We start from the raw sequence: 23,703 nt of genomic DNA, 5'->3' as shown, positions 1-23,703 counted from the left end.
TTTTATCAGGAATCGCCACTGTGTTTCCAGCTGGACCCACAAGAGCGTGTCCTGTGTATGTAAGTACTATCCTTGTTTGTGCTCTAGGGTCCAGAGACAGAATCACTTCTGCCGCCTCCTTTCTATGGGGCTGGCAGGGTGACTATCTGTAAGAGCAAACTGCACAGAGGCATTGAGATTCCCTGTCACTGTGGGAGGTTCTGCGCCTTACTCTGTGTACAACCCCAACGTGTTTGTCCACTGGTAATCCGTTTCCTGTTTGTTCACACAAGGGTTGCTCTGCTTTTACTTTCCTGTTTCCTGTGCCTATCCATAGCTGTCCTTTCCGTGTATGCCTTTAGCTGCTCCTCTGCCCCAGTGTACTACCTCTTTAGGATATTCGGTGACCTCAAGGGGTGTCCCAACCAAAGTCCTGATCAGACCTGTCCGAAACCGTGACAATCACGGTATGACGAACGTCGAGATGAGATGGAAAGGGGAGCGGGGGCAGAAGCGCAAGATGAGGAATGGGACGAAGGGTTTGAAATAAAAAAAAACAATTTTAAAAAAAGAGTACATTCAGAAGAGACAGAGGCTTGTATAATTTTCGACCGCTGCCCATACAAAGACTACAATTGATAGCACAGTAGAGACAGAGACAAGGTAAATTCTAAAAGCATCCAGAATGGGGCTGACACCTATAGAGATGATAGAACAGAAGGAGGGTAGTTATTACTGTGAGCCCTTTTTAGACGAACCGGCAATATGTGACTGAAAGAAATGGGAGGACATCGTGGCCCAGACAGGGGTCTTTCCAACCCTATGACATGGCAGAAGACTGTATTCGGCAGGGACGGGGTGCCCCAGATTGGAACTATCCATACATACAGGAATGCCTTGCAGTCTGGGAGATGTATGCCGCGGACAAACCGACTGAAGTGATATGTAGTAACAGGCCAGATCTAGAGGTTAAGCCGCAGGCTGGCAGGTCTACCGCCCATCACACAGCTGTCCCTCATTTTTAAGGGAGGCCAAGTACCAACATACGTGCCCTGGCCACAAATGAACAAAGAGAATTAAAAAAAGAGCACTGCCCACACTTTCTGAAGGTGCAGGGAAATGGATAGGATGTTTTGAAAAACTTGGCCGGAGTCAACCTCGCCTTGGGTGATGTTAAAAGTTTGCAAAGTTCTCTAGTTGGAGATGAGGTAACCGCCATATTTACGAGAGCAGGGCTCCCTCAAGTCACATTGGTAAACACACAGTTTGAAGGGTCCTCTTTCAACAATGTCTGCCAACACGTTTGGAATGCGCTTCGGCAGACATATACAGACAAACTAGGTATTGGAGCACTAATGGCAAAGAGTATTAAGCCAACTGAAGACATTGCAGAGTTCATCACAAGAATAAAAGAACAATGGGTACAGGAGTTCGGATGTAATTAGGAAAATACGGGAGGAAATGCATTTTTATTTTACAATGTGCTGAAGAAAGGTCTTCCCACGAAATACAGTCAAATTTGGATGGGGTAGTGGGAATTGAGGCTAAACCATGGCCAGAAACACAGGTCCACATAATACATTATTTTAAACGGAAACAAGAAAAAGTTAAGAAAGAACAGAACAGGCAGAGAGGGCCACCGCTAAGTTGGTGCAACAGAAATTCAAGAAACTGAGCACAGAAGGGGCAGTTGTTACAGCAGCAACTATTGCAATGCCAGGGCAAGGGCAGACATCTGGAGGGCAAATAGCAAGTGATATGGGGAGGAGACAAGGAAGTCCGTCAGGAGAGCCAGGAATAATGCAGGGGAGAAGGCAAGGAGGATACTGAGTGGGACAGCAGTGTTATTATTGCGTCAAGGTGGATCATTTTGCAAGAGAATGCAGGGCTAAGAGGTCAGATGAACGCATACTAGAGTGGCCTACTTCACAAAGACAGGCAAACTAGACGACACGCAGATGCAATGGGGACCACAACAATATGGTACAGGAGTACTCTCAGACCCCTCAAGCTTAGTGGGCGCCACCACAGGGGCTACCGCCGCAAAATGGGCCCCCAGGGGGCAGCAACACCATGGGAGGGCAAGTTCAGGTAGGAGGAGTGATGGTGCAAGGAGGTAACCCCTTGAACGGACCACCCCAAGCATTCAGTGGGACATTGACACCTAACTATGTCGGATGACAAAGCCCACAGTTAACAACTATGTGTCCAATACTATCGGAAATCCACAGGTCAGAAGAGGCACTCGCTGGGACAGTAGCCATAGAAGGGCGACCTATCAGTTTTTAATTGACACTGGGGCCACCAAATCTTGCATAAAGGAAGGAACACTACAACTTTCATGCAACTCAATGGACACGCAAGGGTTTTCTGTGGCTGTCAGGTGGGTTCCTTTTACGAGATCAGTAAACATGACTGTGGGCAATGCAGAAATTGATGGACCATTGTTGTATTCCCCAGAGTCACTCGTCAACCTTCTTGGAAGAGAGCTAATGAGCAACTTGAATATGACAATTTCGTTCCTGGAAGATGGATCGATGGTGTGTTCTACACCCAGTGTCATGCCAGGCAGAATTCTGTCCCTCACAGCTCAGGAGGAATCAGAGCAGCAGGTTAGAGCAGTACCAGTTGATACAGAGGCTTTCATGCGTGGCATATACACTCTGATAGCGCACACACCAGCACTGCAAGGGAAGACAGTGCAGTTACCAAAAGAGCTGGTGTTCAGACCTTGCGAACCCATAACGCAATAACAGAACGAGAGATGTTACTGGACATATTAGTTCTCAAAATAAGACCAACATATGCGGTGCTCATCGCATTTGTTGCACGAGCTGAACAGCAAGGGCCATCTGAGAATTTACAGATAGTGAGTCACATACCACTACCCTCTCATTTTTCAGCACAAGTTGCATAACTAGTAGCTATTATCAAGGCTCTACAGCAGGCCGAAGGACTAGAAGTCACCATATATTCATATTCAGCATATGTTACCACCACTGTACATTCTAGCATTCACAAGTGGGAAAGGAGGTTTTTTTTTTTGGTTTTTTTTTATCTGATGGGTCCACCGTGATGCACAAAGATTTACTGGCAAAATTGATACAGGCTTGCTCTACCATCCAAGGTAGCAGTGATAAAATGTGCAGCGCACACAAAGAAGCAAGATCTTGCCTCCAGGGGTAATGCTTTGGCAGACTGAACAGCCAAAGAAGCAGCCAAAACATCTCCCAATTACACTGAATTAGAAGAGCACACATTAGAAATGATGATGAGTAGGCAACAGAATGATACTGAATTACCATCCCCTTCCACAGATACTGCACAATTACATCTACATGAGTTGCAAGAGCAGGCACAACCACATGACAGGGAATTATGGGAACCGTGAGGGTGCATACAATCACCAACAGATTTCATTTCTAGGAAGGAAGGTACCGGGAAATCTGTAATGCCACAAGCCCTGTTGTATACTGCACTAGAGCAACTACATCTCCCCGCGCACACGGCCAAAGAATATCTTCGTGCCACATTACAGGCAGATTGTTTTATCCCACAACTATCTGAAATGATTACTATGTATATTGCCAAATGTGCAGTATGTCAACAATATAGCCCAAGACCCACACTAAAGGTCATTACGCCAACAATTCCCCGTTCCACAGGCCCTGCTTAAAAATTTACATTTAGATTTTGTTGACAGGATTGACAGATGCAACAACTAGAGGTATCTAATTGTAGTTGTTTGTCCTTTTTCAAGGTGGATTGAGGCAGGACCCTGTGTACATAATCATGCCAAGGCAACAGCTAACTTTTTGATACAAGAAGTAATAACTAGGTGGGGAATGGATAACGGAACACACTTTGTAAACACCATTTTTCAAAACATCTGCACCTCCCTGGGGATCAAACATAAATTGACATCTGTCTATCACCCCCACAACAATGGTATAGTAGAGTGCCTTAATGGCCTGTTGAAAAACAAAATAAGCAAACTATGCGCTACTCTGCATAATATCTGGCTCCACTGCCTTCCAGTAGCCCTGTATGCCCTCAGAAATCAACGAGGAAGTGATAATCATTTGACCCCACACCATATAGTGACAGGATGTCCTATGCCAACACCCTTAACTATAGCAAGACAAAAGACAGACGTTCATAAAACAGCTGAGGTTTTGGGGAATGAAGTGAGCTGTTATTTGGCTCAGTTGCTTAAGTCTGCTAAGTTCTTCACTAAACTGGTGACACAACAGCAGCAGTGCACCACCGCGGCCCAGCAGATCAGTCCAATTCATGTGGGTCAACAAGTGTACGTTCCCAATTTTGTAAGACAATGGAAGGACAGCAAGTTCAAGGGCCTTATCTAGTCACCTAGAGCACCCACACCGCAGTGAAAGGGGAGGACAGGAAAACGAGGATACACATATCGGACATTCGATTGGCTCCTGTTCTGTGTCAAACATCGCCATTGTTGCAGGAACAATTACAGGAGAACAAAGAGAAAGAGGAGTAACCCGATTGTCTTTTAAAGAGCAAGCGAAGAACCCGATTGACTCTGCCAGCATACATTTATGGATTACTGTTTTGTTTTCTTGCTTATGTTTTATCATATTTGTAGCTATATTGCAATGGTATCTTAATTCATGTACAGTATCATGCCCAAATATAGTGTGCTTGCAAAGAGAAGCATATGAGTGTAAGAATGTATCTCACAATATTCATGCTAGCTTATTAGATAATATGCGGTATCAACATATGACAGAAGTAGGCATGCAAAGCATTAATGAGTCTTGCCTGGTATGCTCCTTAATTCCACATGCCAGTGATTCGGATTGCATTCATCTAAAGAAGTACCTCCTAATGTTACACAGTGTCTTTTGCATCTTTTCCTGTGTAGTATGAGAGCATGGATGCACACCTCACAGGTACAAAAGGGAACATTTTTAGTAAACACCACACAGTATAAAGAGGAGTTAGCGGACATAATGGCTATCTTGACCGATCGCAAAGAAATAGAAGTGAAGCTAGACACAATAGCTGAGGGGTTCTAAGGTACAAAGGAGATAGGTGGAAGGCTAAAATATTAGAGCAGGGATTCACGACCTACTCTTTTATGTAAGGATTACTCTGCCACACCTAGGGCCTATGATTGTCAGGTAACCCTATATCTCAAGGTAAATGGTTCAGTATACGTCCATGGTCAATGGCACCATGGCGCAACATTTGTGTGCAGAGCTCTCTCCTTATGGAGAGGGAGTAAAAACAACACTTACCCACAAACATAACTGTCAGGCTATATGGGATGAGAATATACAGAGTTTAACCTGGGTAGAAGCACCTACAACTCTGAGTGGGCCGAACACCCATTGTCTTTTCCTTATGTTTAAATAGAAACAGAACGGTCTTGGTAGGAAAGAACATCAATTGCACCACCACAAGGTACAACGCTGACATGCAATGCGGTACCTCCAGTCTGGTGGACTATTATTGGCAGTGTGGAGAATGGCTATATACACGACTTCCTGCTTGATGGTGGAGAATGATTCAAGCATGTTTATCTATGAAAAATCCAATGACTGAGAAGCTGCCATAGTTTCCAAGAAATACTCTGATATCCACATATTCTGCCATCCTCAGTGTTAGTTCCTTATTTTCAAAGATTGTGGTAGTTCGGAAAGGATTTGATCACAATCCAGAGATTAGAGATCCTGGACATCCAATACAGAGGGGCCTGGTTTAGATACTGCCTGGCAGGTACTCCATCACAATGGTGATGGATATTTCATCTGCCGAAATCTAAATCCCATAGGACATAATGGGATCTAGATTTTGGTGTAGAGGATATCTGTCACTGTTGTGACAGAGTAGCCTGTCTGCCAATACCTAAAGTAGGTCCAGAGACTTGTCATTGGCACCACATTGCTGCATAATGCAGGAGACCAAGAAGGCAAAGGACGGTACTTCAAGATAAGTGATGTATAATGAATAGCCTTCATTACTGAATTCATCTCTCTCCTCTGGTAAGACATTTCTTTGTAAAAACAAGCCAATAAATGTTAGTCGTGTTTGATTTGGGGGCTCAACCAATATCTCCCCTTGCTTACCTAACATTTCAAACCCAGTAGTGCTAGGAAAATGATTTGAAAGCACTGACTTGGTATTTCCTCTGTAGGAATTGTGATGTACCACTCGTCCACATATGTGGTGAAGAGTTACTGCTGCCACGAAGCTCTCACATGACTTCTTGACCCACAATACAAACCTCAGGAACATCTTGGGAGCAGGCAATGTGAAGACATGCATTTCTGAGGTTGAGGCCAATTGACTACCTCTCCCTTTTTCAAAGTGAGGGAAATTGGGGTTAAAACTTCTTTGAAACCTAGAACAGTCTTCAAACTTGGCTTTCTTAATGGATCCAGAAAATGAAAAAAAATGTTTAAGAAAGACAGAGACCCAATTCTGCAATTTCTCACATTTTTTCAATAACTTTCTGTTTTAAGGGTTCAGTCCGTGCTCAATAAGTGCATGCTAATGAGTAGCAAATGTATATGTAGTCTTTGATAATATCTGTTAGGACAGTGGTTCCCAACCTTTTGACTTTTATGAACCCCCCCTTTATCATTACTGCAACCCGGGGACCCCCACTGAATCATTATTGTAATCCAGGAATCCCCCACTGAGTCATTACTGGAAGCTGGGGACTCCAGACTCCAGCCTAAACATTGTTGATGATTTGAAAAGCAAAACAATACACAAAAAATACAGAAACAAGCATTCAAACACATACAAAAATGACAAAACATTGTTTTCAATTTACACACAAATATAAATAAATAAATAATTTTAATAGTGAGGTTGGAGCTTTTCTAAAGTTGAATTAAAGCCACATATTATCCATAGTATATTGTGTTTTATGGACCTGCACTTCTCCCATGAATCAATCTGATACCAATTTAATTTCTAGCCTCTGATTTCGAATTCCTTGACAGAACGCTTACAATTTTTCAGTTGTACATTTTTCCACTTTATTTATATACACTTTATTAATCTGTTAATATTATTTAATTTTGTAAGCAGTCACAGACCCCCATGAGGAGGCTTTGTGGACCCCCAAGGGTCCCCAGACCACAGATTGGGAACCAATGTTTTAGAAGATTTGTGTACAGAAAGGCTCATTACGTCACTCAGTTGTATCACTTTGGAAAAGCTGAGGGTTAATACGCTTGCCCTAGAGCAATCAGTAACTATTTAAAGGCAATGCTAAGCCACACACACAGTCTCTTCCTTCTATCAGTAAATCAGAAACAGTTGTATGCTACAAAATGTATAGCAACCCAGTAAAATACATTTTTGAACCAACAACATTAGAGTAATCATTTTGACTTCTTTCTGAAGGAGGCCTACATATAAAATTATGGTAAATCCAAAATGGCATAGAAAATTGCATAAGCAGGCCAGCGATCTGTGTGTGTTTTTTTGTGACGGACACAAAAGCATTTTTTTTTTATGGAATCTGTCAGACTGTGTGTGTCTGTAATGGTCTGTGTGCGTAGTAAAGATGAATGAAGAAGGTTCTTAATTATCTCTGTTTACACTGTGAACACAGCCCAGAATGTGCCTGTTAATCAAAATCTTAATTTTCTTTATGAAACATCAATATTGAAATTATTCTAGTTATTACATTTCTGCAACACAACTTGGAGTTGGTACTGTACTACAAGTCTCATTCCAATTATACTAACATTTTGAGGCTGTTTGCATGTTGGTATTTTGGTCAGAATGTTTTTGGGTAAAGATTTTTAATGGGTTGGACATGTGGTCACAACGTACCTCCAAACTTTTGTTGCTTTCCACAGGATTATCATTTTTAAGAGGAGTCTTTATACTTCTGTATAATTACAAATGGGTACACTCCACAGAAACTGTAGACCCATTTCAAGCGTCAGATGGCTGGGAGAAATCAGACGACACAGTGGGCCTGTGTGTCGAACGGCTCTCGGCCGTTCTCGCACTCACCCTCTGGGGAAGTGCTGGCGCTCTTACGTGGGTCATCCTTGTGCACCCCCAAGCAAGAATGGCAGCAGAAGCGCTTCAGCTGCCACCCCTGGCCCCCCTCATCCACGGCATCCGATGAAGTCGGCGTGCCATATGTTGCCGCAACTCGCAGGAAGCCATTTGCTTCCACTGCATCGCAGGAGAAACAAGCAAGTTTGTCTGGGGTGTCACAATAGTGCAGCAGGAATGCCCAGTAGACACCAGGGATTTTGTGTTGGAGGGTGTCTTTGTACTGTAGGGGAGCGGCCTCTTGGCAAGGGTTGCTTCCCTTTGGGGCACATTTGTTTTGGCCATTTCAGCCCCTCTTGGGGGCAGATACCACTAGACACCAGGGATTTCTTTATGATAAATATTTGCGCATTTGGGGAGCGGCCCCATGGGCAAGGGTTTCTCCCTATTTGGGGACATTTATTTTGGGTATGTTTGTGTTGGGCCTATAAAGCCAGATGTACCCAAGTAAAAGCTTCTGAGCTAATAATTTGTCTTTGCAGGGACCAATGCTTGTTTGCAGAGACCAATGCTGGTTAGAAACCAATGCTTGTTTGAGAACACATGTTGTACATGATTCTAGCATCCCTATGACTCAGACCGGGTGTGGCCAGATGCAGCACGTATTTAAACCACACCCGGCTTGAGTGAATTGCTTATTGTGAAGGTCACTGGCTGCAGAGAAGGAGTCTCTGCTCCTCCGCTTTCGATCTTCACATTCTGTTCTGTCCAGTATCTTGGAGGCCGCTCCTGGAAGAAGAGACTGTGGGAATTAACCCTTAAAAAGGCAGAAACACGCGGCATGCGATTTAAGGACATTTATTTGTTAAAACTTGATACTTGCTCACTTGAAACTTGATAATCGAGTACTCTAAAATGTGATGCGCCTAAAAAGGCACATCTTTGGTTTTTAAGGTCATTGAAATGTTTGCTGCTTGTCATAAAATAACCTTTATGCAGTTGCTTGCATTATATCACAAAAAGGAGTTTCTATTAAAAAAATATTATGTAAACAATGTACGGTGAATGAGTTTATTATTCTTGAGTTCCATGTAGAATTACTATAATTGTTAGCGATACAATGTACTGTGAATACGTTTACTATCACTGTGTTCAAGGTGGCATTTGCATTATTCCAAATTGTTGCTAGTGATATGAAGCATTCTGTGTTTGGAGCTTAAACGAAGTTGAAGCTTATCTTAGACATGCTCAAACTTACACTATGATGTGACAGTGATAAAGACGGTCGCCCATGAAGTTGAATGCTATTGATTAATCCCGTGTTTTCATGGTGATACAACTTGAACCATAATCTTTGATATTAACCCTCTGTTTTCAGTGTGATTAAAACACTTAATTGTGTTTCTTGCAATACTAGCACAGTACAATTGTTAACCATGAATATCTGAATAATCTAATTCCCTGAGAATCTATTGTTATTACTGTTGCCTATGTAAATGTCTGAGTCCAGTGAGTCAGCATCTTGGGAAATCTCATCAAGGTGAAACATGCAAGATATTCACTGAACATCAAGGAACATCTAGGTAGGCTTAATTGAGGTGACATGGGACTAATCTGGGAATCACAGTGGGAGTAGTTATAGTATAGGAGGTTCAAGGCTCTTATTAAGGGCAATCCACATAGTTTCCTAAAATTCCTAGAGAGAGAGCGAGACATCAAAAGCAGGAAAGGGTACCCCAACAGGTACATCTAGCTTACACATCATAGTTTAACAGCAGTGTATACATGGGTAGCGAGATATATTAGTTTTTTGACTGATGTGTATTTTATCATAGGAGAGACTGGCTCTTCAAGAACCTTCACTAGGTGGCCAGATCCGGCCTTGCGAATCCATTGTCTCTCTCTTTCTCTCATCCATCCCCTTTCCCCAGGATTTTGTGGTGCGAATCAGGTGTTTTTAAGTAGGAGACATGCAACATTTAGGTGAAATTGGGAACAAGCATCTTGGTCAACATTGTGTTTCCATTGGACAAACAGGTTAGTGCTTGACAGTCTGTCCCCCTTGGGGGTAGATATTCCTCTTTATTTTAGGCCCATCTGCCCTGAAAGATAATTGTGTGTTTGGTGAGCGGCCCCTCAGGCAAGGGTCGCTCCCCTTTGAGGGACATTTATTTTGGCAGTTTCTGCCCCTCTTGGGGGCAGATTGGCCTCTTTATTTTAGGCCCATCTGAAACCACTAGACACCAGGGATTTCTTTAAGATAATTATTTGTGTGTTTTTGTGTCAATGAAGTGCCTGTTTTAGAGTAGCACACTGATGTGCCAATACTAAAGCAAAAGGCATCTGGACTCCAGTCTGGAGCTAAAAGGCTTCCAACTGGCAGAGCTGAACTCTGGGTTTCCCCAAACATGGCACAGCCGGCACTGCCTGCCTTCACTGGTGTCGGTGGGTGTAGAGTGAATACTGAATACATTTCTTTCAATTGTTTATGGACAATGTTTTTTGAGTGAGATTGTTGAGCAGATTAATTTCTATGCAGAACAGTACTTAAGAGACAGTAGTGCCAAACCTAAGCCCCGCTCTGGAGCCTCCCATCGGACTCCGACAAATGTGGAACAGCTGAAGAAGTTATTGGGTTTAACTTTTTTGATGTGGTTAATAAGGAAGCGGCCGCTGTCTTCGATTTGGTCTACCAGTCCCTTGATGGCAATGGCCATATTTCCTGCAATCATGAGTCATGACTGGTATTTGCTTCTGCTTTGGATCCTTTTTTTTATTGATAATGCTTTAGCGTTGCCACAAGAGCACCCTGATTGTGACCGTCTTTCTAAGATTAGGCCTGTCCTTGTTCACTTTGTAGATCGATTTTCAGAGATTCGTGTTCCAGGGAAAGAAACAGCTGTGGATAAGTCTTTGGTCCCGTTCAAGGACCGTTTGGTTTTAGACAGTACATTCCTAGCAAGCGGGCACATTATTGAATTAAGATCTATATGCTATCAAAGTAGTACAGGGTATGTCTACAATGGTAAAGACTCCGCAATTGAACCCCCTGGTTGTACATCCACATTTGGAGTTAGTGAAATGATACAAAAGATACTTAACTTGTGTTGGTGCCCAAAGCAGAGTCAGTCTAAAAACGTATTAAGAAAATAGAAACTGCACTTATAAGTGCTCTTTGGTGTCCCCTCAATCTCTTTGGGTTTTTGGCCCTTCCCTGTCCAAGTACTTGTCCCATCCATGCAACTAAGGTATCATTTTTATCGGGAGACCAAGGGGAAAGCTGAGTGATAGGAAATATGTGGTTCCCCTCAGATTCAAGAACATTCCATCACCAGAAATGTGAGTAAAATGTGTTTTTAGACAAATGTTGAGGATTGCAAGGGATTCATGGTGACAGAACCTGGCGAGAGCCACACAAGTCACCCCATCCTGGATTCCACCGGGTGTCAAGTTGAAATTTTTTTACAGGTTTGCTAATTTTCTCTAAATGCCGGCTGAGCTGGGGCCCAAAATCCACAGCTAGGCACAAAGAAAAAAACGTCATGTTCAGCCAAGTCTCAAAATGTTAACGAAACCTGCAAAATAATGTGCTGAATCCCAATAGATAAACCTTACAGCAATCATCTAGGACCTTAAAAAATAATGTCAGAGCTCACAAACACCAAATAGGGGAAAAAAAAAAAAAACACGAACAAGGCAAAAATTAGAGACGTCCCTCAATAGGCTTTGCAGCACACACTGAAGAAACTGGACCACTGAAAAGAACAGATCATCCAGTGAATGTTATAGAAACAGAGCACAGTTGGCCTTTTGGACAGCATATGTTGATACTTTGACAAATATGTGCATTAAAAAAACTAAAAAGGAACAATCAATTGGAAAAATCTGCTGTGTGATGGAAAATGGCAGATACATGGTCTCTTTATCCTATCTAAACAACAAATAATGGTAAAGTTACTTTAAACACACTTCTGTTACTCCTAATCTGTCTGTAGGCTCTTTCCCATTACCAAGACAAGGATTAGCAGTAATATAGGCACAATAAATAGACCTGTCCTGCTGCTAATGTCCTGCTTTTTTGTGTTCCCAATGTGTGGGCATATGCTACATCACTAAGTGCCAGGAAACTCATGTTAAAAAAAAACAGGTTTCAAAGACTTCACAGGTCAAACACAACAAAACCTGCAATAGTTGGCTCAGACTGTGGCAAATAGCTCATAGCACCAGCATTGGAAACTCGTCTCAAACAGGAAGCTAGAACTGATCTGACAAGGCAAGTGACACCATATTCCCTGTGCCTTTAACAATCAGATCTGGTTGAACAGACTGGTGGTAGTAAATTAACAATGGCTGGATGATCTGGTGTTTTCACTCTTCCCAAGAGGACATTTACAGCTATGGTGGAGTCAGACATTACATAGAACGTGTAGTTTATGTTTCTAGTACCAAATCTGCCAAACCCTCGTTCTGTATGGTTTTACAATTTCACGTTTACCACACATCAGGCAACAAGGACGCAGGGGGAGGGGGCAGGAGTTCGGTACAGTCAAAAGGTTTTTACGATAAACACTTCTGAGGAGTGCACAAGACAAATTAAATTATAACCTACAGACTTTTTTGAGGTTTGGTGTGATTGCTTTCAGTATTTTGGGTGATATTAATACTAAATCATCCGTTTACACTTAAACAAAAAGTAAGTCATCCAGCCACTGCGCAAAATTACAAAATAATTTATTACACACTATAGTGAAAATGGTGATATGTACAACAAAAGTGTAAAAAGGGTCATCATTCTGGCATAAACCACTACCTACTTTTATACATATTCATACTGTTATGATACGCCATCATTTGTCAGCCACAAATTTCACATTAATGACTCTGAACATTTGATGGTCATTCGCAATACGTGAATCTGCAAACCTAGACCCTGGACCCATTGGAGTATAACTCTGTGAGAGCATCTGAGATTTTCATTTGCACTGGCATGGATCTGCAGCATGACTATAATGCTGCCATGAAAAAAAGTGTTGTCCCAGGGTCTGCAAATCCATATGCATATGAATCTGGGGAAATTAGGGCAGAAATTACTTACATTACTCTCAAAAACGTGCAAATGGGATGCATTGATGTCAACCAATAATATTTCCAATGGTCACATCTTGTGACAGCTTGGTGACCATAATCATATATATATATATATATCTGGTGTGCATTTTGGGTCGGTCTAGTAATCCTAGTCAATATACCTTTATGAACAACGAACAAAGTGATTTTCAACAGATCACAATATATCTGGTATCAGCTGTAGTAGATAGACATTCTGGTGGCTACTTGAATTTTATACGACTTCCTTTGAATGCCACATAGTAGCAGCATCTAAAGATCAAGCAGTAACTTGTTGCTAGTAGCACTAGAATTTCCATGTACTCCTACCACCGAAGAACTGAAACCAAATTGGGTAACATATAAAAAGAAATGCAATATTTTTCCAGAAATTGAAATAGCAATATTGTCTTCTTGTGGAAATTTGAAGACAGTAATTGTAACTTTCCAAGCAATGAGCTCCTTCTAATTCCCAATGATAAAGTCAGTTAAATGGCATTTATTAAGGATACTAACAAGATTAGGCATGGAATCAAAACAGCTAAAAGTGGTGACTTAACAACCAACTTACAAAGGCATTACCAAATAAACTACAAAGCGAAAACATACCCTAGAACAGCATCTGCCAAGAACTTTAGCCTGTATCTCCCACCACAATCTCTTGGATAAAGCAAAGATGTGTCAATAACATTGAGATGTATCATCTGTAAAAAAAATATAAAAAATAGGGAGCCACTCAGCTTAAACCCACATTTAAAGAAGCCACAAATTCTTAATGCAACATGTGTTAAAGATAGCATGGCTTCTGAATCTTCGGGCAGAAACATCTTTCCAAAAAGACACTTACCTCCAGAGCCCGGAGATCATTGTTTAATGAGTGACCCACTAGTACAGCATCAGGTGGTAGGAGATCTTTAATCCTGACCTGGATATCTTTAAGTCTAGTTCTCACTGGAAGGAGGATTTTTCTTGTGATTCCTGAGAACCTTAACAAAGAGAAGAGTATAAACAAACAGTGTTTTGCTCACCCTGACAACTATCTGCAGTCAGCTCATCATAAAAAGATAACTTTAACAGTCCCACAATGCACCAAGCAAGAGTAGCCATCTCCTTCGGTTGTTAGGTGGACAGAAGTGTAGTTTTGCCTAGCTTGAGTATTACCCGAAGATCCCTATCCTTGAATCTATTTCACTCCACTAAGTCATGCAGAAGGGCACTGCACCAACTGAGTTTTTTGCTTTCCACCCAAAATAAAAGAAGCCAGAATTTAAAGCACAGAGAACTAACTTTACTAAACACATACCTTCTCTCCCATGATATATCCTCTATGGATTCATATTTTTCAGCTGAATGCCAAAAAGGCCCAAGTGCAGAAGACATACATAGAAAACCTACTCATAGGTTACATTAGCTCAGTAACACAGCCACTTCCACCTGGGCTGTATCACTAGGGAAGGTGTCAAGACAAAAATACATAAAGTGTGCAGGTAAGTTAAGGATGAAGCATAACTAATCTTTGCAAGATGTACATTGCCAAAAGTGTCAGATTATAGCATTGAACATTACAAATCAGGCTACAGAAGTAATAGAGCCCATGAAGCTGAGCTATCACTTTAATATTCAAAAAGGCATAAGCATTCCTTTCAATCCAAGTTCATGAACAGCAACAGCAAATAACACCTTTAACTGTGGCGAACAAAAGATGTAGAATATTTCATCTACAAGATCTGAATTTTCCAGGGTTGAATTGTGTTTCCTCTAGACCTACCTTCAACATAGGATCACAATCAACAAGTTCTGTGGGTAATGTTAGTTTGTTGGAAGTGACTCTTTGCCTTTATATTTGTATTTATTTTTGCAGTTTTATATAGCATGAACTTAGCCCAAAGGCATCAGGGCACTTTGCAACAGAATCAGTTTATGTTAATATTTTTTGAGGTATGGGGAGATTATGCAATTTGTCAGAATTACAGGATTTTAAGTCAAGGCTGGATTCGAACCTGGTTCCACTTTTCCAAAGTCTGCAGCTCTAGCCACAATGCCATATCTCCTTCCTTGGAAGGTAAGACTTGTTGTCCTTTAAGGGAAGCGCCTCAGTCCCTTTAAAAAAACAAAAAGAGGAATTGCTGAGTTTTAAGGAGTAGAGGACACTGCTAATCTGGTCTTCTTAACCACTAGATGAGAGTGGTTACCTTTAGTGGGTGGTCCTAACATGAAATATAGGTCTGGAATAGGCCATTTGCTTTTGCAGCCTGAGGCAAACAGTCTACATGTCAGACTGAGCAGCTTTATTGGACTTTACATGAATAACTTGTGCAAAGTATTCAGTGTCCGGAGACCATTCTCCCTCTTCTCGAGGCTCCCAATGTGTCCACCCCTACATTCTGGAAACCCTGAAGCTCTGAGAAAGATGTTAAAAGCAAAAATTGCAAAATTAACTCCTCAGCCTAGATTATCTGCTCTGTACACTGTTGGTACATAATTACACCTCAGATGATGTCACAGGCAATTATCCTGCATAACTACAGTCAACACAAAGACAAAAAAGCACATTCATGTCAATAATGTGGTCTGTTATGCCTTCTATTGACCGTGTGGGGGAGAAACGTAGAGCAACAGAATTGCTTACAACTGCATTCATCAATTTTGTCTTTGTATATAATGTTATGTGTATACATGAACCAACTACTAATATTTTGGATGAACTGCCTAAGAAAATGGCAATAACATCAGACAGTGTTAGGTTATAAGTGTTTTTCGTAAGCCGGTACCTCAAATGTTGCTCAAGCATGTTCGATGCAAAGTGAGTTTGTATACAGCAAAAGTGGCCAAGTAGAGATTAAATATGTGAAATGTATAAGCATACACACAACCCCCCCGACCAATTGGTAACAATTTGAGTTACTGCAATTCATCATTAACTTGTGAGGTAGTTTAGGATTCGCTTCCATAGCACAAAGAACAATGATAAGTCAGAAGGTGACGGCAACGTCGTTTCCTTCACACAACTACACACTTGCATATAAAGGAGCACACAAGTAAAACCAAAAAAGACTTATTGAAAGATTACACACGCACCAACACTCACAGAAAAACTTGGTTCAGTACCTGGTGAGGTAGTTTAGGATTCGATTATTCGGCTTCACAAGCTCATCCATAATACAGCACCCATTCGCACTCACCAGTGATACTCGAGTGAGTTCTTTTCCTTTCTCTGTAAGGCACTAATAAAACAAAGTAGAGCAATTCATTTAGAACTAGAAAATAACAGAATAATGCATTGGGCATTCTGTGTAGACATAGCAGAGAAAATTCAGACTGTCCAGTCTATCTGGGCTTGTGGTTGTCTCAAACTCAAGGAAGCATTCCAGTTCTGGAGATGTACGTTTGCTGAAAAAAAGCAGAATTGCTATAAAACCTTCCTAAAGGCAATATATTACTTACCCTGTAGACATCGATTTGTTGCGTGTAGTGCTGTAGATTCATATGATTAGCACACTTCTACCATCTATTTTGCGGCTCGTATGAGTGCAAGTTGTTTTTCTTCAAAGATGTCTTTCGAGTCACAAGCTATTGTGACACCTCCTATAGTCTGTACTGTGGATGGTCACCCGCTCCTTTGTTAGATTGTTTTTGGCTCATCAGGTGAGCTTAGGATAGGAGCAGTAGAGTGTCAGAAAGGATGAACGTGCAGATATAGTTAAGAGAAGGTTAGGTGTTTGAGGAGAAAGGTGTGTACATCAGCAATTAGTTTCCAGGAGGAGGATGGGCGTATATGAATCTAAGCCACTACACACTACAAATACATGCCTACAGTGTAAGCAAAATATTCCATTCATAGCATGTTGGCAATAGATACACAGGCTTAGCATCATATTATTCATAGCATGTTGGCGATAGATACATAGGCTTGGCATCATATGTAAAATAGTGCTCTCCAAAACTGGTAGCTAGCTAGTGGCTGATGTAGATGTTTGTAAAAGTGTTCGCAACACAGCTTGAGCCACCCTAGCTTGTTGATTAGCTAAGTTACCCACACATTAGTGTTTTGTGAATGGAGGTGGGCTGTTCCGGGTGGCTGCTTTGCAGATGTCTTTTAATGGAAAAGCCATAGAAGCTCCTTTCTTACATCATTCAGTCAAAATTTCGTTCATTAGTTAATTAAAACCATAAACATTGCACAATATGCATGAGTATGCTACCAATAAAATCAAATAAGAATTATACCTTTAACGATTATTAAAAAAGTAACATTTAATAAATTATTAACTATCCCCCATTAAGTCATTTATATCCATGGCTTTACATGGTGCACCTAAACGCGCCATCAACAAATATAGAAGCACAATTAAAAAGGTACCTAAACAAAGTGCCAATCTCATAAATTCCATAAACGCAGAGACCTGTAACATTCAACAGCAAGACAAATGGCCGCATAAGGTGCTAAAGTACACGCGTGATGTATAAAGTGCAAACTGTGCCTGTCTGGCAAAAATCACGGATTTGCTGAATGTCCCAGAAGCGAAGCGATGGGGTGGAGGCTGAATGTGGGTCACGGCCCTGTAGCTACCAGCCTTATCTATGGGTCCTGATTTTAACTTACTGGCCCTAAAGCAGGGGGTCTGGTGGGGGCTAGGTTGGACTCACCCTCCATAATAAACCAATCGTTTTGTGACCTCTTCGAAGTCCCAGACTTAACCGGAAGGCTTCTCTGTTAACTGGGAAGCAGGATCCCCTTTAACAAGGTCCTTAAAGAGGTCAAGCAATTGCACAAATCGGTTATTAAGTGTTACATTCGCTGGGTTAAGCAATTCCATTACAGCTGATCTGCACGTATAAACCCCAGTGACAAAGTCTTTCCTTAACAAGGTTTTCCATGGGAGATCTAATGGGGGCAAATACATAAGATGTACCGCAGCAACTTATTTGACACAAACGCCATTCCATATCCCCCTTAAAATCCTTTTCTTGCCATTTTGGTAAGAAATCTAATGTGGGGGATCCCTCCCAGCTTCAATGACAGAAATTTCAGCTCAACTCTCAGACAGAGTGGAGGCTTTTTGATCGTTATATGCATTTTTAACTCCAGCCACCCATGTAAGCGTTGGGCGACTACTATTATCCTCTATCCAACTTTGCAACTTTGTGATTCTATTTACCATTCTTTTAAAAAACTGGGGAGCTGTTTCCAAACACCATGATTCACCCAGCCCTAGATTCTTTATGCATTCATGAAGATAATTTTTTTTAGACATTTCCTTTTCGGAGGTTAATTTCAGACTAGGTAGGCCAGCGTATGGCAACATTTCACAAATGCTCCAGAACTGGCCAGGTCCTGTTTGATCAATGAGAACTCCAACCTAACCTGGGCGGGTGACAATGATCTCGGCAGCCGAAGTACAGCTTTATATGTTTTTAATTATAATTTTGTCTCATAAATGGGCATCCATGTCTGCCATCGTTTCACCACCATATAAAAGCATTGGTATCAGTCTGCCTTCATGACTGTCGCCAGCAGTTGAAGATTGCGAACCTAAAGGGGGAAAAACGAAACCCTGGAATCTATTTTGGCGCCTAAATATGTATATGACGATGTCTCATCTATTATATCTCCATTAATATACCATTTATGTAGATTTAGGATGCAGTGGTTTAATGAGATATATATATATATATATATTTTTTTTTTTCAAGGTTAATCACTAGGGCGTTATTAGCGGCATGTTTTGCCAGACGATTGATTGATCTCTGCAAACCCACCCTAGTGTTGCTGAGTAAAAGCAAATTATTCACAAACAGGATGTTCGACAGCGCAATGGCACCAAGGCACAGGGCATGTGATACAAAAGCATCCAAGGCCAGGGAGAGGTTAGAAGATGTACAGGTTGAATAGGATGGGCGTGAGAATGCACCCCTGCTTTAAGCCAAGAGATGGTCTTACAGCTCTTGATAAGTGGGTACCATCGCCGACCTTCGCTTTAACCCAAAAAAACGTATATAGCAACTTATTAGCCTTTCACAGGTTAAGCGAAATCCCCCACTGCTAGAGCTTAGCCCATAGATTATTACAGGGATGCTGTCAAACACTGCCTTGACATTTACAAAACACATATCTAGAGGCAAACCAGTGGCCATTGCCCAGTTGAGGATTAATCCTACTGCCATTAGATTAGTTAGTGTACCTTCCTGGCTCACAAACCCAGTCTGGGTCAGTGGTGATCTATGTGTGGTTGTTGCCCATAGATCTCGATCCTGTAGCAGTAGTGTTTCAAAGTAATTCAGGTCTGCATCCAGTAGTGCTATTAGGCGATAGATGCTTGGAGAGGTTGCGGCTCCTCTTTTAAAGATGGGATGAATAATTGAGCCTTTCCAGCTTCCCAGGATGTATCTCTCTGCCAAAATGGTATTATACAAACCGGCCCAAAAACTGGCCCACCACGTGGTATGTGCTTTAAAGATAGCTTGGCGAATTCCATTTGGACCGGGGGCAAAATCAGTGCTTGATTTCTTGATGATTTTAAGTACTGCAGCAGCCGTGTACTCTAATGGTTCATTTGAAATGCTCCCTTTGAAATGTCCTGTGGCATTTGCATTGCAGGCTGCCCTTGGACCGTTATCTATATTATTAATCAAATTCCCGAATTTCATGGAGTCTTGTAATTTAGCAGCATGCAGATGTTTGGCTCTAAGATTCTCATCTGCTTCGTTTAAAAATCCATATTTCATTTTTCAGCATCTTTTGCAGCAGCTCTGGGTCCTCTGCACTGTGCCATGGCTGCCTAAATATTCTATTGACTTTCGTTTTCAACAAATGAATATATCTCGACAGAGGTGGCGGTTTATCAGACCCCATGCAAGCTCCTTTAATGGTACCTTTGGCTGGACGAGTTGCTTAAGGGTTTCCACGGTGTCAGTCGCCACTTTAAATGCTTTCGATTTTCTGTCATGGCCTCTTCCACTGGGGCCCTTGCGGGCTCAAATTTACAGTTACTGACACTGATCCAAATTACTTGTGGGTGTTGGTCACCCCCCCCCCCCCCCCGTCGGTGAATGATAATGAAATCCACCATCTGTTGGTAAAATGCGGATTTTGCCAAACTGTAGCCTAGAAGAGACAGATTTATCGGTGGATCTTGTCCATGTTGGCCGAGCGTCACCTGGTAGTCGACCGTTCAGAGTAAGAAGGCTGGCACACTTACATGCTCTTAATTTTTCCCTGATCTTGTCTGGTCGCTTGTACCGTGGCAAGCATTGGGCCAGGCGAGGTCCTATAGCCTCAACAATCTCCTCACTCGGGGGATTAAACAAGTTTAAGTTAAAATCTCCAGTGAGTAGCAAATATGATGGATAACGTGTTTTTTTTTTTAGTTGTGGCATGTTTGCAATAAGCTTCTCCACTGATTCTGCTTCCCTCCTTGGGATGATGTAAACATTTACAAGCCCCAGCGTGTCACCTGGTTTCTGTGCTCAGTTATTCAGACGCGGAGCCAAAATCCATTATTCCACTGTGCATATTTCTACATTTTTTGCAGGTAGGCTGGAATTAACAGACTGACAGTCCACCCCCCCTTACCCTTCCATAGGTGCTGCTTTTCTGTGCCAATTTATTGAACTCTATAAGCCCTATGAGGGGAATCGGACTTTAGCCCATGTTTCCTGCAGCACTATTATACCAAAGGGGCTAAACAATTCCACTACAGAGGAGCCTGCAATTTTTGCCTGCAGTCAACCAATGTTCCAAGAGCAGATAGTTTGGCTGTCCAGTTCTTTCACATTAACTTGAGCTGCTATTCAGTCCTTCTGGTTTTTTTGATAAGGCAGATGGCAGCCAGTTCAAACTATCCTTATCTTCCTGCGTCCATATGGACTTTTGGTGTCCCATGGATGCTCCCTCTGTACTTATTCGGACAGTGACAGGCATTCTGTGCGTAATTGCGTATTGGGTTGGGGGGGACTAGAAGAGGGGGTGCCTGGCTTTATAAATGGACGCTAGGTGGCTGGCCCCCAATCACACTTCTTAATATGGATAAGGAGGGGCTTACCTCCTTTGCGGTGCTCTGCTCCATCAGCAGGCGGTGATAGTGATATCCCTGGAACACAGTTGCTTTTATTCACCAGGACTTCAGCAACTTCCTGCTCTATAAAACCTGTGCTGTAAGGTCCGATGTGATAAGCGTAGGTTCTGAGATCTGCCTTCCTCTAGGTAGTAGGGACTTGATGGAGTAAATATCATCTGATTCTACATGATTCAAACCAGGTAATGCTCTTATTAGTTTTAAGATGTTTGCACGTTTTATTACATCATGTGCACCTCTTGAACTCCAATAAGGTCCTTTTCTGATGTCGGCCCCATGCTTCCTATCTCATTTAGCCACCTAGGCGTCCCTCCACATTTGCAGAGGGCTACTGCTCCACACGGTGGGGATCTGCCTGCCACAAGGGAAGTTAATATCTTCATTATCCATTAATTTGTTCATCTCTTCCCCGGGCCTTACTAATGGGCTATCATTTTCACTACCCTCTTGGCCTTAGAAGATTTTCTCAGTTGCCGATACAGTCTCTTCAACAGTTTCCCATACTTCTATTGGAATGAGTGTGAGGGGGCTCTCCTCAATGGCCATCTTTCTCGCTTTTGTTCTCTCTTCATCCGGCACGCAGGGGAGGGGGCTGCATTCAAGTGCTGAGAAAGTGTGGCCATCCTCCTATTGTATGCTAGACAAGTTAAGCCACTCCAGTCCCCCATCCACTAGCTCTTTGCTTTGAAAGGCCTCTTTTCTTTCCCCCATACTGGGTGGATCTTGATGTGGTATAGATCTACTGAGTACTTGGTTATCCTAGGTGTGGTGAGTAAATATGTTGACATATGGGCCCTTTGGTGCTGAGTTAGCTCTTACTATCCCCTGTAAACCCTCGAGGGTCGTTGGGAGTTGCGCCAGCTTGTCAATCACCTCCTTGCATGAACAAATGGTGAACTCACTGGTCTTATCAGCTTGATCCTGCGTGACAAGGGCATTCAGCTTTTCAAGCTTGTCTTTGATGCCTGATAGAAAACTGCCAGAGTATTGAGAAGATCCACTGGAATGTTCATTTTGTTTGCAAGATGATTAAGGGCCACTACTGTTGCTTGCATAGAGCTCAGGAGTGCTTTCCAGTTTGTTAGTGTCCATCTTCCTTTGTGGGGTCCTATTATGATTCTCTGGCCCTGCCGGGTCCTTTAGATCACAAATCAGTGGCTTTATACCACTGTTTCCCACTTTCTGCACCGGGCAAGAAATGCTAGTCATGTGATTACCAACCAGAGGTTCAGGCTGTTCAGGCCCCTTAACTTTATGGCTCTTAAATGCTGGAAAAGAACAATAAATGGGCTCATGGCAGCTTGAAATTTCTTGGCTGTGCTCACAATGCTGTACTTGCTCTTCTGGTTCGTCAGTTGCCCAGATAATGCTCTGGTCCAGTATGCCAACAACCCCCTTGGTGATGCAGCTGTATCTCTCTTCTGCATCCCACTTTTTCATAGATGACCTTGGGGAACTGCAGGACGACTATGCTGGATTGACAGAGGAATTTGCGTGATCCTTTAGCTTATGGCCACATCACTTCCATCAACTATCGTCCCAGAAGCCGCGCAATTACCCCCAAACCTGCAGAGAACTGAATGGCATTTGCGCTAGGTGCACAAGATGCGCCAAGCACTTCTCTCACAGGCTTGAAAAAGTATGTTAGCTTTTTTGTCTTAACAGGTACCATTGGATCAATGGGCCATTCTGGACTCTGGCTAGTTTCAAAGGTTTCCAAAATTTCTTTGCCTGACGATCTCCCTGCAACATCATTATCCCTCATTATACCTTTGCTTGTGGTTATCAGATGGGTGGGGGGTTTCTCTGCTGCAGTGCTGAGGAAACTCCTCTTTGTCACTGCACCACCTATCTCTGTCTCTCGTTTTTCCTGGTTGGGTCCTGGGGGCTGACACCTTACTTTCCCAGACCTCATCCCGCTGTCACTTGAAAGGTCTAGGCAGGTATTAAGTGTAAATATAGGAAAGTATATATAGGCAGATCTTTAAGTAAATACCAATTGAGTAGATGTGAGTATGGATATGAGTGTGAGTGCTGCCCCTGTTGGAAGATTACACGTGCTCCTTCTCTTCAATGGATTTTGGGGCTTTTTATATTATTGTCTCTTAGGTATAGTTCGGACTCAGTACCATCGAGGGGGTCTACATCCTAGTCTTTCCAGGCTTTATCGGATCATTTTGTGGATGAGGATAGTATGGTGTTTCATGGGGATCAATGTTATCCCTTGTGCTAAGATCCCCTGTAGATGATGGTGTTGGGGATGCTCATCGTTGGTCTCAATAAGGGTGTGGAGGTGATGGTGGATGAACTGGAGGCGCAGCAGGTGCTGGTGCCATGGAAATAAAATGAGATAGAGGAGAATATAGACATAGTGGTGTAGGAGCTAGTAGAGGCGGTGGAGAATGAGGAAATAGTATGGGGCTAGTACCTCTATCTTTACGTTTCTTCTGTGAGGCATTGGGTATCTCTGGCCCTATAATCCTCTCTTCAAAAGTCTTTTTTCTTTTAGGTAGAGTGTTAGTTGGTGGTAGAGGTGGTT

General features: G+C 42.3%; 1 protein-coding gene across 5 annotated transcripts in view; it reads right to left on the bottom strand.

The window, feature by feature from the left end:
* The window catches only part of REXO5 (RNA exonuclease 5), a 567,496-nt gene that overhangs the window by 244,385 nt on the left and 299,408 nt on the right, over positions 1 to 23,703 (bottom strand). For all 5 annotated transcript variants that reach the window (XM_069210276.1, XM_069210273.1, XM_069210274.1 and 2 more), the window contains 3 exons: positions 16,198 to 16,313; positions 13,937 to 14,075; positions 13,699 to 13,793 (listed from right to left, as the gene is read on the bottom strand). In XM_069210276.1, the coding sequence (XP_069066377.1) occupies positions 13,699 to 13,793; positions 13,937 to 14,075; positions 16,198 to 16,313 (350 nt within the window). The remainder of the gene's footprint in view (positions 1 to 13,698; positions 13,794 to 13,936; positions 14,076 to 16,197; positions 16,314 to 23,703) is intronic.

This window comes from Pleurodeles waltl, chromosome 10 (genome assembly GCF_031143425.1).
Source record: "Pleurodeles waltl isolate 20211129_DDA chromosome 10, aPleWal1.hap1.20221129, whole genome shotgun sequence".
NCBI classification, from domain to species: Eukaryota; Metazoa; Chordata; class Amphibia; order Caudata; family Salamandridae; genus Pleurodeles; species Pleurodeles waltl.
The sequence above is the reverse complement of the archived record's forward strand: the minus strand, read 5'-3'. Positions and strand labels throughout refer to the sequence as shown.